Source organism: Trichosurus vulpecula, chromosome 7, assembly GCF_011100635.1.
Source record: "Trichosurus vulpecula isolate mTriVul1 chromosome 7, mTriVul1.pri, whole genome shotgun sequence".
Lineage (NCBI taxonomy): Eukaryota > Metazoa > Chordata > Mammalia > Diprotodontia > Phalangeridae > Trichosurus > Trichosurus vulpecula.
The window spans coordinates 242332712-242347797 of NC_050579.1; the positions used below are offsets into that span (position 1 = coordinate 242332712).

General features: G+C 37.1%; 1 protein-coding gene across 2 annotated transcripts in view; it reads right to left on the minus strand.

Annotated features, from left to right (window-relative positions):
• UBR2 (ubiquitin protein ligase E3 component n-recognin 2) overlaps positions 1 to 15086 on the minus strand; it is a 145914-nt gene that overhangs the window by 61383 nt on the left and 69445 nt on the right. For both annotated transcript variants that reach the window (XM_036769122.1, XM_036769123.1), the window contains exons 12-17: positions 13534 to 13697; positions 13063 to 13162; positions 11876 to 12004; positions 8546 to 8729; positions 2955 to 3016; positions 2652 to 2762 (exon numbers count right to left, since the gene is read on the minus strand). In XM_036769122.1, coding sequence (XP_036625017.1) covers positions 2652 to 2762; positions 2955 to 3016; positions 8546 to 8729; positions 11876 to 12004; positions 13063 to 13162; positions 13534 to 13697 — 750 coding nt within the window. The remainder of the gene's footprint in view (positions 1 to 2651; positions 2763 to 2954; positions 3017 to 8545; positions 8730 to 11875; positions 12005 to 13062; positions 13163 to 13533; positions 13698 to 15086) is intronic.

Here is a 15086-nt window from a genome sequence, read left to right on the forward strand (position 1 = left end):
CTGCAAGGCATTCCACTAAGAGAAAACCCTACTTTGTAAACACTAATAATTTATGGATATATGATATAGCTGAAAATCATGGAACATTACAACCTCTGAAGAATCAAAACTGTAGAAGACTCAAGCAGTACAGAGAGATACATGGTAGGACCAAGTAGGCTGTGACATATTATAGATAAATACTCTTGTACAAACAGCTGTGTAAAAGATACACAAATCTGTGATCTCATCAATTTGGATATTCCCTCCAATGATGCAGATCATAATCCATCTATGCTTGTCTACTGAATGCTACTGTTGTCCATGTCTTCCTATAATTCTCCCACAGGGTATCCACCCAACCTTCTGGAGGCCTTTCTTGTTTTCTCCTGATATTACAAAGATAAGGATGGCATACTCTAAATTTTTTTTTCATTTTTGAAGGAGGGAAGGCAGGGCAATTAGGGTTAAGTGACTTGCCCAATGTCACACAGCTAGGGAATGTGTCAAGTGTCTGGGGTCAAATTTGAACTCAGGTCCTCCTGACTTCAGGGCTGGTGCTCTACTCACAGCGCCACCTAGCTGCCCCAAGGATGGTATACTGTAGCAGTCCTTTTGTTGACCCTCACTCTTGACACAGGATGAACCCAATTTCTCTTCCAATCATACATCTCTCTGATAATTTCTTTTACTCTTGTTCTTCTCCAAAACTCTTCACTGTTTATATGTTTCAATCTGCTTATATCTGTCATGCATCCCTGTATCACTACTTTTTGTGATTTATATTTTCAGTTCTTTGTAGACTGCTTTGTTCCAGGTCTGCCAACACTACACTATTAGAATGCTCATATGAAAAAGATGGTTCTTTGTTTCCAAAGAAGCATCATAAAAGCTCTGCAGTATCCTGAAGGCAATGCAAGTCCCTTTCCTTCTCTTGTTTAGTCTTGGGCCTAATTAACTATGTGTACTATCTGTCCAATATATGCACACTACACACATTTACATATACATATGTAAATGTACATACACATGCATATACACATAAGATACACATACATATAGACATATCTAATGTAAAACTTCTTTAGGCTATCTTGGTCTTTTCTGGATGGAAGGTCATATCAAACTCTTTTGAGCTGTTACTGTCCTCTTCCAGAAGATTCTCCTAAGTTCTGGGGTTTGTTGCAACCAACACAATGCCATTCACAAATGGGAGCATCTACAGGACCTCACTATCCATAAGGAATCATGAAGAAATCATGAAGAAATTACATTGCTAGATTTGGAAAAAGAAATCCCTGGGTGTGAATCCCACTTCACACATCAACTCACTGTGTAACCCTGGGCAAATCACTTCACCTCTCTGGGCCTTGGTTTCTTCATATGTAAAATGAGGATATCAGAATCAATGGTCACTTTCAACTCTAAATCTAAAACCCTTTGAGTGAATCCCTCTTTAAGTTGGACTTTGTATTGGACATTCATTGTGTACAACTGAAAAAGATATTCTCTAGGAAATGTGTGCTCACTAGAGGAGGTAAGTTGTCATGTTTCTTCAATTTATTCATGAAAAGATTTAGAGAAAGGCTTCAGGTGTACTGAGAAGACCTTAGAGGACTTAAGGGAGGAAGAACATGGAAAAGTTTCACATAGGAGGAGAAGGTATGGATGGGATATGACCTGAAATGTTGGAGGAAATAGCCATGTTACTGTACTAGGAGCTCACAGGACCTTATACGCCATTTAGAAGAAATCCTTTATTTTACAGATAAGGAAACTGAGGCCTAGAAAAGGGAAGTAATTCTTTAAAGCTCATACATGGTAGTAAATACCAGGGGTGACAAGTTCTTTTGATTCCACATCCAATCCTTTCCTATACATCATGCTGCCTCTAGGGCCAATTTCACTGATGAAGGGATGAATACGATTAAGTAGTATTTCTAAGGTTGCCAGGAGAACAAGGCCCCTAGATCCATCCCTGTAATCATAACTCCCCTATCCTATTTCCAGCTTGCCTTCTAGCCAAAAATAAGACCAATAGCTATGGAAAAAAAGAAAACAAAACCCCAAATTGAATCTAAACTAGGTGGAATTTGACAATAATTAAAATTTGAGCTTTAGTAATATAATAGTAGCTTTTAGCTCAATTTGACAATGAACTCTAGATTATTGCTTTGCTTTTCTACTTTTGACGATATGTTTTTTATATACCTGCCAATGATAGAATATGAGAACTTTGGGTTCTATGATTAAATTTGTGGTTTTTCTTTTCTATTGTAGCATTTAAATCAATGACTAAGTGCCATGAAAACTATGACAGCTAATGATAATAGCTAGCATTTATATAGCACTTTTAGGTCTATAAAGTCCTTTACAAATATTATCTCATTTTATTTTCACAATAATACTGGGAGGTAAATGCTATAATTATCTCCATTTTACAGAGGAGGAAATTGAAGCACAGAGAAGCTAAGTGTCTTGCCCAGGCTCACACAACTAGTGTCCAATGCTGGGTTTCAACTTAAGTCTTCTTGACTCCAGGTCTAGCACTCTATCCACCATACTCTACCCTCTATTCATTGTGCTCTAACCTCTAGCCACTGCGTTTCCTATGCCTTGATTAGAGGCTGGGAAATAGGGTAAAACCTTCCCCTCAAATTTGAGATACTAACCTGATTAACAAGAGAGAATCCATTTCTTCTCCACATTCCTGCATGTACTTGGGCACACAGCACAAGGCATCGAAGGGGGTGTTCTATCAACATGGGCGGACTGAGCTCACTCTGCAAATAAAAAAGCCACATAAAATCTTAGCTAATGTACTGTATTAACAGGAGCAGATAGGCAGGGAGACTTTGGACTAAGTACAATTTAAAAAAAAATTTACTTTTAAAGATAAACGTAAGTTTGGGACTCAAAGATAACAGGAATGCTACAGAAACAGGAATTTGCTTTTAAATTTCAGTAACACTTACCAGAGGAAGTAGCTCTGGAAATTTATATGCCACTTCACTTTTGCTTAGCAATACATGTAAACCTGAATGGGAACACAAAACCCAAAAAAAATTTTTCTGAAAGAAATATAGAAACAACCAACCTTTTCTAATTCCTCCACTTAACTTTTTTTAACCCCTTCATATCTATAAGGTTACCAATTAAATTTTTAAATGAACTGTACAATAAAGCAAATCTTTTGATTTAAATGGTTTGAAATGATGACTGTGTGGATGCAGTCCATTTCCATAGTAACCAACATGAAGAAGCACCTCAGGATTCTAGTGCTGGAGAAGCAGACTGGACTGGGAAGAATGGTGGGTGTGCTATAAGGGAATGTGACTTCAAATTCTGACCTTGGGCAAGCCACTTAAACTTTCTGGGCCTTAGTTTTCTCATCTGTAAAAACAAGGATGTTAGACTCAATGATCTCTTTAGGTCCCTTCTAGCTCTAAATCTTAAATCCATGATTAGTTAATCAAAGAACATTTATTAAGCCTTACACTGTTCCAGGCACTGGGAACTGGGGATACAAACACAAACATTAAACAGTCCCTTCTTTTAAGCTTACATTTGATCCAGGGAGATGACCAATACATAAAGAAGCATATACAGGGGGGAAAAAAGCAAAATAAATATACTATACATTTAAGGAGGTTGGCTATTAGCAGCTGGAGAGGGTATGTATTTATTTAAAATAGAATGGGGATGGGGCCTCTCCGGTTTTCTTTAAGACTGAGTTCAAATCTGAACTTCTACAGGAGGCCTTTCTTGGTTGTTTCTCTGCTCCCCCTCTCCTTCACTAGTCCTCTTCCTCGGAGATTATCTTGTATTTCCTTGGTATACATTATCTCCCTCATTAAACTGTGGGTTTCTTGAGAGCTGGGACCACATTTTTTTATGCCTTTCTTTGTATCCTCACTGCCTACCACAGTGCCTAGGACACAGAAGTTCTTAATAAATACTTGCTGACTGACTGACTAGTGGAAATGTACTAGTAGTACACTAGGAGGGAACTATATACTTGCAACACAGCAAAAGCAAATCAAGCATTTACAATGAACCAAAATGACCATTATGTGCCAAGTCACCTTAACAGGTTTATGGTCTACTGAAAGTGGGTCATGTAACTGAAAATTTAGCAATCCTTATTAAGCATCACTGCATAATATGTTAAGAGCTAAGATAGACAGAAAAATAAAGATACAATCTTCTCCCTTCAGAGAATTTATTCCACTCTGGTCACTGCATTTATGTTGTTTTTCTCTTCTTATTCAGACCTAAGCCTATCACTTCTTTTAAGGATGTCCTCAAGGTACATGTCTCCCAAAGGACCTTCTTCAATTCCACTCCTTGTAAAGGACTTCCTTACTCTATATCTTTCATCTTTTAAATATATTTGCCTATCACATTGTTTCTTTACATTCGAACTTGTTTTCTAGTTGTTTCATGTCTCTATTCTTAGGAACCGGGCCTGTGATTTCACTGATATAAGGAACTCCAAGGTGAGTAACTCCTTTTAACATGGCAGGTTGACCAAAATCCAATTCCAGCTGTCCATCCACTAGGCTGTTCCGTCTCAGAGATGTGACAACAATCTGGCACCCCACAAATTTCCAGAGCCTGTAACTTTATGTCCTTAATGATGAACATACATTGAGGCCAGGGAACTATTTATTCCCTCAGAGCCCTCAGCTGTATGTATGGTCAATAGGTTTTCAATAACGCCTTCTAAGTGATTTGGGGCAGTGAGTAACTAGCCTTAGAGTGAGAAAGCGACAAGATCCCAACACTTCCTACTTCCTTTCTGTGTGAAGAAATCATACTGCACTTTCTAAATCAGCCTTCTACAATTTCCACGTATCTTTAGAGGTTTATGATAGGCATAATCATAGAATTTTAGAACTGAAGAGAGAATTGAGACACCTTCTAGTCTTAAAATGTCCAACGCCATCATTTGATAAAGAAACAAGGAAGGTTAAGTAATTTGCTTAGGTCACAGAATTAATTAATGACAAAGGGGCTTGGCACGGGAGTCTTACGCCAATGTTCTTTTTAGTATTCTACTACTGCCACTGGCTCAGGTTCTTGGATCAAAAGGTTTGCGTGGATAATATTGATAATAACAGCTACCATTCATAGTAGTCCTTTAAGATTTGCAATGTGTTTTACATATGTTATTTCATTTGATCCTCACAACCCTGTCAGATATGTATTGTTATTATCTTCATTTCATAGATAAGGAAACTGAGGCTGAGAGAGGACAAGTGACTTGCACAGGGTCACACAGCTAGTAAGGGTCTGAAACAGAATTTGAACTCAGTTTTCCTGATGAGGTCTAACACTCTATCCACTATACCACCTAATTTCCTCACAGAATTATAGCTCTTTAGAAACTATCATCTGCAAAAATTGTATGATAAAATACCTTTTTATACTTATAACTCTATCAGACAATTTTTTTGTATTCTCTACATATTACATATGATGTTCCAAAAGCCTCAGGGCAGTTTTAAGCTATTAAAGACCTCTGGGACACCCTTTATATTATTATTAGTAGTAGAAGTACTAGTAGTAACAATATTAGCAATAAAAACAATAATAACATTATATAGTGCTTTATAAATATTACCTTCTTTTAGTCTCAAACAACCCTGGGAGGCAAGTGTTATTATAGATGAGGAAACTGATTGAGATGAGGAAGCTAAGAGAGGTCAACTGACTTGTCCATGAATTCACAGCTAGTGTCTGAAACAGAATTTGAACTCAGGCCTCCTGATTTCAAGTCCAGCTTTCTATCTATCCAATGTACTACCTAGCTGCCTATGTGTGTACACACATAAATGCCTATGTAAATGTGTGAATATACATATATATATGTGAATACCTATACACACAAACAAGCTCTCTGTGTTGGTAAGCAAAATAGGCTCTTAGCACTTAGCTCAACAGGTGCCCTTGAAGAGTTTGGTTTGTTTGCTTTGAGTAATTCAGTATATTTCATTGAGCCTTACTACGTGCTAAGCCCCAGGCCCAAACCCCTATTAGGTGTAAAACCTACGTGGGTGTGGATTGGTAACTCAGGTGGGGCCCAAGGTGGGGCTAACTCAGGGGAGGGCCTAGTTTACAAATCGGTTTGAGGATAGCTTTGGGACATCAGAGGCTCTTAAACCACGAGGGTTTAAGTCGCCTCTTTGTGACGATTTTAGGTCACATGGGTGAGTCGCATGTGTGACGCTGAAAAAGATATAAAACCAGGGGTTGGCCTTCTCTTCTTTGGAGCGCTTTCTCACAGCAGTGGTGGCGTGCGTGACTCTGGGCCAGCCCTTGTTCTGAGCTCCCGGGCTGAACCTAGATGTTGGTAACTATGAATTGTATTGGATCTGTCTGTTTGTAATTTGTTTAGGGCTCTCAATTGTGCTGGAGTGCTCAGGCAGAAACTCTGGGCAGCTGTAACTAGGAGCCCTCCAGCTTGTAACCCGGATGCTGAGACTTTGTTAAACTCTGGTAACTATGTATTGGGATTTGAATCAGACAAGGTCTGTCTGTTGATATTTGTACTTTGTTTGTATTTTGCTCTGAAGTTGAGGGTGGTGGTTTTTTCCCCTGAACTAAGTGAATGATATTTGTATGCTGAATTAAAGTAAGCTTGTCAAACCCCTTAACGTAGCTTTCCTCAGTTAAGCAGATCAAAAGAACCTGTGCTTTTGCAGTATGTTGGCAGCTTTCTGGGTGCTGGTTGTGGGTGGATCTTACACCCCCACAGAAGCTGCTAGCCAGATTGTTGAAACACTCTCTTGAATTATTTTGGGAAAAATACTTCAGAACCAGAGCTATCCTAACTTCTAGGGTCAGAACAGAATGGACAAGAGTTCTCCAGTGCTACAAAATGGGTATAAATCCCTAGTGTCTGGCACATAGGCATACTAGCAAGATAACATAATAATTCTCTGAACACATATATCCTGCATATGAAAATTTTATTTTTGTGGTACACTGTGCTGAATGGCCTATTCACAAACAGTAGACTAGAGTCGTGCTATCACTTCAGTACATTTGAGGTGGCGGTGGGGGTGTTAGTGTTCAGACCTGAGATTTCTTCAATGTTGGGAATTCCTTTCACTAAAGAAGACCGGAAACTTATTTGCAATTTACGAATCTTAAGACTGCATGGAGCACTCAGATGTTAAATAACTTATTGACACACAGCTATAATATATCAGAGTAAGAATTTGACCTAGATCTTTTAGATTCTAAGGGGAATCTTCTTGTATCATAAAAGTATAAAGAATCCTTGTGTAGGTCTAGTACTCATCTTACAATGCATAGTCAAATAAGATTAAAGAAATAGGGTCTTTAGAGAGCCCTTTCCCTAACTTCCCTCACTGCCTGAAACAATAGGTAGTATCCTGGAAGAGGGCAACACATGCCCAATCAATACTGTAACAGCTCTGCCAAAATGGCTCCATGACAGAGGGGAAAGCTGCAGGTTATAGATTCCTGACTCTGGCAAGCAAATAGCTTCAATCTCTATCTTACCTATTAGGGCTCACTAGGTTCCCCTTAGGCCCTCATCCCATCCTGCCTAGACTACTACAATGGTCTTCTTACAATAAGGTAGGTCTCTCTACCTTCATTCTCTCCCCACTCCAGTCTATCCCCCAACAAAGCTGTGAAAGTGATCTTCCTTAAGTGCAGATCTGGCCATATCACCCCCCACTCAATAAGGTCCAATGACTCCCTATGGTTTGCTTCTAGGATCAAATCAAAACTGCTGTTTGGTTTTTAAAGCCCCCTTTCAAAACCTAGACCCAACCTATCACTTTAGGCATTATTCAACATTATTCCCCTTCCACATACTATGATCCAGGCAAAATAGACTTCTGTTTCTTGTATGTGGAATTCTATTATTCTTCTACATGAACCCATTTCTGATCCCCTCCCTTTCCGGTGCCATCTTCTCAACGACCTTGTATCTATTTTCTTTACATTTCTTCTATAAACACTCAGACCTGAACTTATACATGTACCTACTGTCTCCTCCAATAGAATGTAAGTTCTTTGAGAGCAGAGATTGCTTAAATACTTGTATCTCCAATGCAAAGTCCTTGACACATTCACAGTAGGCACTTATAAATTCTTTTTGGCTCATTACTTGGAGCATATTAACTAACCTTTTAAAAAAATCTTCCCCTAAACACTTTTGTCAGCAGCAATAACCAATAAGTGACAGGCCTTCCCTAGACCTAAAATTTATTTAGATATTTATAAAAGCAGCAAATGTGAAGAAGCAAAGGCTTAGATAATTTCTATTTATTAGCAGCTGCTTTATGATACAGTCTCAGTATTAAATGTTCTTGAATTACAAAGAAAAAACTACCTGGAGGGCATAATGTAAGAAGTTATTGTAATATAAAGACAAAAGACAGCAATCAAAAATCTTTAAAAGTAATTTTTCCTAAAAAGATCTGCATATACAGCTAAATTTAGGTTGCTCTACAGGTTATACTCTATACTAGATGGTATCATAAATTAAGAAAAAAGAAAACTGCAAGTTTTCAAGATTATTTACCTGCAAGTAAGCGAGAGACTGGAAGGTGAATGCTAACTTTTTCTTGGGAAACACAGTATCTAATGGTCTCGACCACATGCCCGCAGAGGCTTAATGTGATGGGCTGCTCCCCGTCGGTGAAGCCACTATGGCACTGCATCAGCACCGCCAGGCATTTCTTGTATGCCTCAACCAGCACCTTTTCCTGGGAAGGAGGATTGGATGTGCACTATTCAGTAAAGGCCAGACTCCAGAGACAACCAATACCCATATCCCAGGCCAAAAACAACAATTATTTTGTGATCATAAAATCGAAGATCTCATTTAGACACAACATTCTAAAAAGTTATTTGAGAAGAGGTGGCATGACAGAGGGACCAGGGAATCACAGAACATTAGCATAGTAGTACTATGGGTTTCTACGGTCTCTTCTATCACCTCCTGCAAGGTTATTGTAAAATCACCAATAATTGTGGAAGACAGCAAGGTCAGCCATAGCAAACAGATGCCTCCACCACTGACCTGCCCCAAAACTTGTGGCATCCTGGACAAATCACTTAAACTCTCAGTGTCCTAGGCAACTCTCTAACACTCTAAGTTCAGAGTAGTTGCCAATCTTTATTGGCAGAAGGAATTCCCTCACTACGAATTCCCTCTATCAATAAACAGAGGTCCAGTTTAAAGATAAAACAGCTGTTATCTAATTATACATTAACTTAGAAAACTGATTCCTATTTAAAAGCAGAACAGGATCATCTGACAGAATAGGGCACAAGACCTGGGGGTGGGGACAGCATAAAGACCCCCAAAAAGTCCAGAGTCACTGCTGGGAAGCAAGCCTTGGGCATTATAGAAGGGCCACCCCAGGCAGTGGATACCAGGAATAGGTGGAATTTGTACCAAACTGCCTATTTCAATTTATTCCTGGAGAATCAATAACAGTAAAATTAAATAACAAATACTACATATGTAGTCTTACACTAGGCGCTGTAAGAGATATGGGAAGTATCCTTTCATTGAACTTATAGACTAGTCAGAGAAACAATTTAACAACAGAATATAAAGTACTAAGACACACTGTAAATGCTTAAGATTGGGGTACGAAGAGGTCATTCAGAAGAAAAGTATGTCAGGGAAGACTTCATGGAGAAAGTGGGATTTGAGCTAAGCCTTAAAGGATGGGTAGATTATCAATATGCAGAGTAAAGGAAAAGGTTTTCCAGGTTAAGGAGCAGCATAAGCAAAGTCATGGAGATAATTCCACATCAGCTTTTAGCTAATATAAGAAGTGCTGAAAGTAATAATGAAGGATGATCCCTAATGCTGAAAGTTGAATAGACAGAATTATCAATTTAGAGCTAGAAGAAACCTAAGGGATAATTTAAGTCAAACACTTCATTTTACAGATAAAGAAGTAAGAAGTTAAAGGACTGGTACAAAGATACATATGCTGCAAGTAGGAAAACTAAAATGTGAACCTGAGTTTTCTGACTCAAATCTTAATTTTTAAAAAAAAAATTATGAACTTGAAGCACCAAAAAACCCCACATGTCCATATATACACCAAAACACAAAAAGAGGACTCTCTGCAACTATGATTTCATTTCGTACCATTCATTTACTTAAAAAAAAAAGATTGTAATTCCATGTTACTTTCAAAACTGTTTTGCTTGCCTGTGCTTCCTTCTAAACTTCTTTGTGTTCTTTTTTGTGCATTATAAAAAAATGTTTCAATGGCCCTATTTTTTTTTTAGACTTTATGATTGCTTAGGCCCAGCCTCCTACATCCCTCCTCCCCCAGTTAAAACTAGACTTTGTGAGAGATGCAGAGTAGAGCCAGATTATGATAGGCTTTGAAATGACGTGGTAATTAATGTGGTAGTCACTGGAGAACCATTCTAAGTTCTTAAGCAAGAAAATGACATGATTATTCTCAGTAAGAATACTTCATTATTAATCCACAGAACTTGACGTACACAGAATTGCCATGGGAGAGAATAAGGAACGTGGAGAAGAGAAGATAGGCAAGGACACCAGTTGTTGCCGTTATCTAGGCACAAGTTTACAAGAATCTAGACTAAGGCAGTGGCTTTGAGGAATGAAAAGAAATAGAGATTCCAGTTACAAATTTAGGCTTTATGCACAGATGACAGAATAGAGCTAAAGGTATGAATATGGAGTCATCTGTCTCAAGCTGGTAGTATATTCACCACAACAAGTATTTGAAAATGAAGACATGAGGCTGGATGATATCGACAAGGAAATAAGTGTATCAGAAGGACTGATAAATAGAATCGGAAGAAAGATTGACAAACAACAGTTAATTATCTCTTGATCATTTAGGATACCTAACTCATGTACAAAACTGAATCTTTCCCCAGTGTTTAGATTGTTCACAATAGACTAGGTTTCATACAGTTTTTTTTTGGTCTCAAGTTTCTTCTTGACTTCTTACATTAATAAGGACCTTTTTCACACTACATTAACTACATGTACATATATATGTATGTATGTGTGTTTGGATGGATAGATGGATGAGGTCTTTGGTCTGAAAGAACCCAAATGGCTCAAATTGAATTTCAGTTACAAACAAACAAAAACCCAATAATCTGGAGAGCAAGGCCTATATCTTCAATTGGTTTTGTATATCACCACCATTGGTACTTGATACAGAGTATACTTAAAACAGCATAGTAGCTCAAACACACTATGGGGAAGAGCCTATGGCCTACATGCAATTTCAAGTCTAAATTTCATAAAATGGGAGAGACAGTTCTACAAGAGCTTGCAACTACAAGTGTCATATAATTCACGGCACACCTGTGGAGTGTCACTGGCCTATGGCATAGGGTTGCTTTTGGTACATGTACAGGGCCTATCTACTTCTGAAAGCCTGCCGTCCAGAATCATATGCAGTGGTGAATTAGTGACCTTCTCAAGTCAGATACCTGACAAAGGCAAATCACCCTGCTAAGAGTACACTTAAAATCACTTAAAATTATAGTTTCTAAGGCAAACAGTATAAACCAAATAGCATAATGTACAATTAAGTTTTTCTTCACTAGACATAATGCCTTCAACTGCCTTGAAATCATTCTCAGAAGGTGGAAACAATTGTTTAAAGTTTGGAAACTGTTGAGAAGAAGTGAAAGTACTTGTTGACCTAGTCCTTGCAAATCACAGGTACAAATGTACAAACAATGAAAATCTTATTTGATGTTTTTACAAACTTCTGTTTTAGGATAAAAGAGATCTTCACTGAAAACAAGATCCATTAAAGCTCCTCTTCACATATCTCTCTGATTTTGTGTGCAAGCTGACACATAAGTAAACACATCAAAAGAAACTTACATCCAAAGCACACCAGTCCTGCATCATGGAGATGACATGCGTTAATTTCATTTGTAGTGTAAAAGCTGCTTCCCATTCTGGTTCCATTTCAATATGCTGTCCTACTTGGCGTGTAATTGGATCCATTCCCTAAGCATAAACAAATATGATTTAGAAATCAAAATACATTATAAATTTAACATAATAATTCTACTGAAATTTAACTGTCCTATATGGGAAAGACTGTACTTTATTAAAGGAAATCTTCAAAATCCCTTTTCAGCTCAATGCTCTTGTGCAAAATCTATTGCAAGATTTTTAAAAATAAATGAAAAAGTCGTTGGGTAAATTTGTATAACTATCCCACATATTCTCAGAGCATAATCTTTTTCATAATAGTTCTCCCCTTTGAAACTAAAACATTTTTCCAGACTGAGAGAAAACTGATAACAGAAAAACAGAAAAGCTAAGTTCTCTCAGTCCATAAAGAAATTAAATTTATAGAATTTAGATCGAATTGTCATGGGATTAGCAGAGCTAATTAGATGCAAAAGTCAAATCCCAAAATATCTTAAGTATATTAAAAAAACTTTTAAAAACTTTTTTCCTTTAAAAAGGCTATTGCAAGACCAAAATGGCATATATACTTAACCTTATGTATATAACTGTCTTTTTATAATTAAAACTAGTTAAAATATAACAGCTGGTCCTTGCTGGAAAATTCAGTCTCTCTTTTGGGACTTTTCCAGAAAAGAAATATAAACAGAGGAAAAACAATTTCATTTTAGTATACAAACATCTATCAAGCAAATAATCAGAATGGTGAAAATTTAATATTATGGTTTCCCACGCAAGTAAACTACAATGTAATAACATTATATATGTATGTATGTATGTATTCATTTATACATGGACATGTAATAATAAACATAGCTGTACCCCTCAAAAGAAATTAAGGAAACAATTTAAGTGTTAACAATACATAAAAAGATTTATGGAATACTAGATTAATAAACCGTTTCTAGATAAAATCCTTTCACTTAACATCTTGATAATGCTTTTTCATTAGATTCAAACTGATGTAAATTTACCCCCAGATGTAAATTTACCCCAATTAAGATGTTTCAAATGTGACGGGGCTTATTTTAATAATAAACTACAAAAACAAAATCACTCTTGACATTTTAAAAATACGTTGGTTCACATACCTGCATACATTTTAGCAGTTCTAAGAAAGCATCAAATCCCTCTAGGAACTTGTGTCTCAGGTCATCTGACCAGTCAGTGGGTTTACTAATTAACACATATCTAAACAAAATGGAAAAAAAAAAAGAAAAATATAGGAGTTTTTACACTTAAAGTCTTAAAAAACACTAAGTTTACTTTTTTCCAATGAACAAATATTTATTTTCCCCCTTCTCACTTTGTTTTTTCCAGAGGGGGGAAAAGAAAAAGAAAAAATCTTATAAGTAATATGCACAGTCAAGCAAAACAAATGCCCACATTGGCCACATCAAAAAATGTGTGTCTCATTTTCTATCTTTAGACCACCACCCCTCTCTCTCTCAGAAGGTGGGCAGCATGCTTTATTATGGATCCTCTGGAATTGTAGCTGGGTACTGCATTGATCAGTTGAACATTTAAGTCTTAATTGGTTTAAAAATTAAGCAACTGCTTACTTGAGGTCTAAAATAAGGCTCTGAACCCTCCTGAACTTGAAGGCTTGCAAGGCTGTGTATCGTTCAAATTGAAACCTGCCCTGGATATCTCGATGTTTTAAATGATCCATAAAAGTCTTGATGATGGTAGTCATAAGATTTTCTTCTGTGATTAACATTCGAGCCTAAACAAAAGTATATTAGAATATTTTGTAATAAAAAACTATCCACTGGGTAGACAAAACATATTTCATAAACAATACATATTTTTTATTTAGGGCCTATTAACCCACCCCCAACAGGCAAGATAATAATAGGTATTTCCTCATATTTCTTAGTTATTGTTAATTATGTTGTTTTCCCACTGTTTTATGAGGACAGAAACTATTCAGCGAGGTTGAGGTATTACAGAGGCCCTTGCTTTTAAATTAAAATGTACAATGGTCTGTTTAATGGCAGAACTAAGCTACATATTTACTTGAATTAATGTGTATATGTAGATAAGAAATACAAGATAATAGATAAGAAATGTAAGATATAATAGGAAATCTATGCCAGAAGAGCTCTGTGAGAAGTGACAGACCTTATTTCATGCATTCTCCTTAGTCAAGACTTTCCAACTATAATTATAGAATGTAACCTTTTGATGTTCCCAATGATCCCATGCTGCTTTCCTGTTCCAACAGACTGTTCCTTAAGTCTTGTCCTTTCAACCCCACTGAGTACACTTGATATCACCCAGCATCTGGGCCAGTGTACGGGAAGGGACTTAGTGACTACCTAGGTTAGACTGTGCATATATTATTTACAAAACAAAGAGGAAGTAACAAGCTGTGTCAGGTTGACCACACTCTCATGATGATTATAAATTCAGAAATTTGCATGGAAAAGGTAAGAGAAAAATGTTCCAAAGGGGAAGATGCAAGAGTTTTCGTTAGTTCACTCTCAAGTGAAACTGGACGCAATACAGCCCAAGGTACTGAGAAAAAAGATGACAAGAAGTCTCGAGGCTAAAGGAAACCTCAAAGCTGTTAATAAATATCAATGGAACAGAATATGGTATTTATTATTGTCTTGTTTTAGAAAATAAGAGCACAGATTTTTTTTGAGGGCCAATAATTTGTTCATATTCTGGTGCTAAAATACAGTTGCTTAGATGCACTGTGGCGCAGTGGAAAGCAGGCTAAATCTAGAACACTGAACTTGGAGTCAAGGGATTTGAGTTCACATCCCAAGTTCTGCCACTTACTTCCTGTATAAGTTTGTATAAGTCAGTGAACTTCTAGGGCTCTTAGTTTCCCTATCTATAAAATGAGAGGGTTGGCCTACATGACCTCTGAAGTTCCTTCCATTTCTGTAAATGATTCTATAACCACTAAACTTATTGATCAGGGTTCTGCTTCTCTTGACTGGATGCCAAATTATTAATTAATAGAGTGGGTCATTTTTACTATTCTACCCAACACAAGAAGAGTTATTCACTAGTTTGGCCCAGGGAAATTCCAAAGCCCAAATCTGACTTAACCTATTATAGTTCTGCTGGCAAAGTTACAAATAGGAAAGCTCAAAAGGGG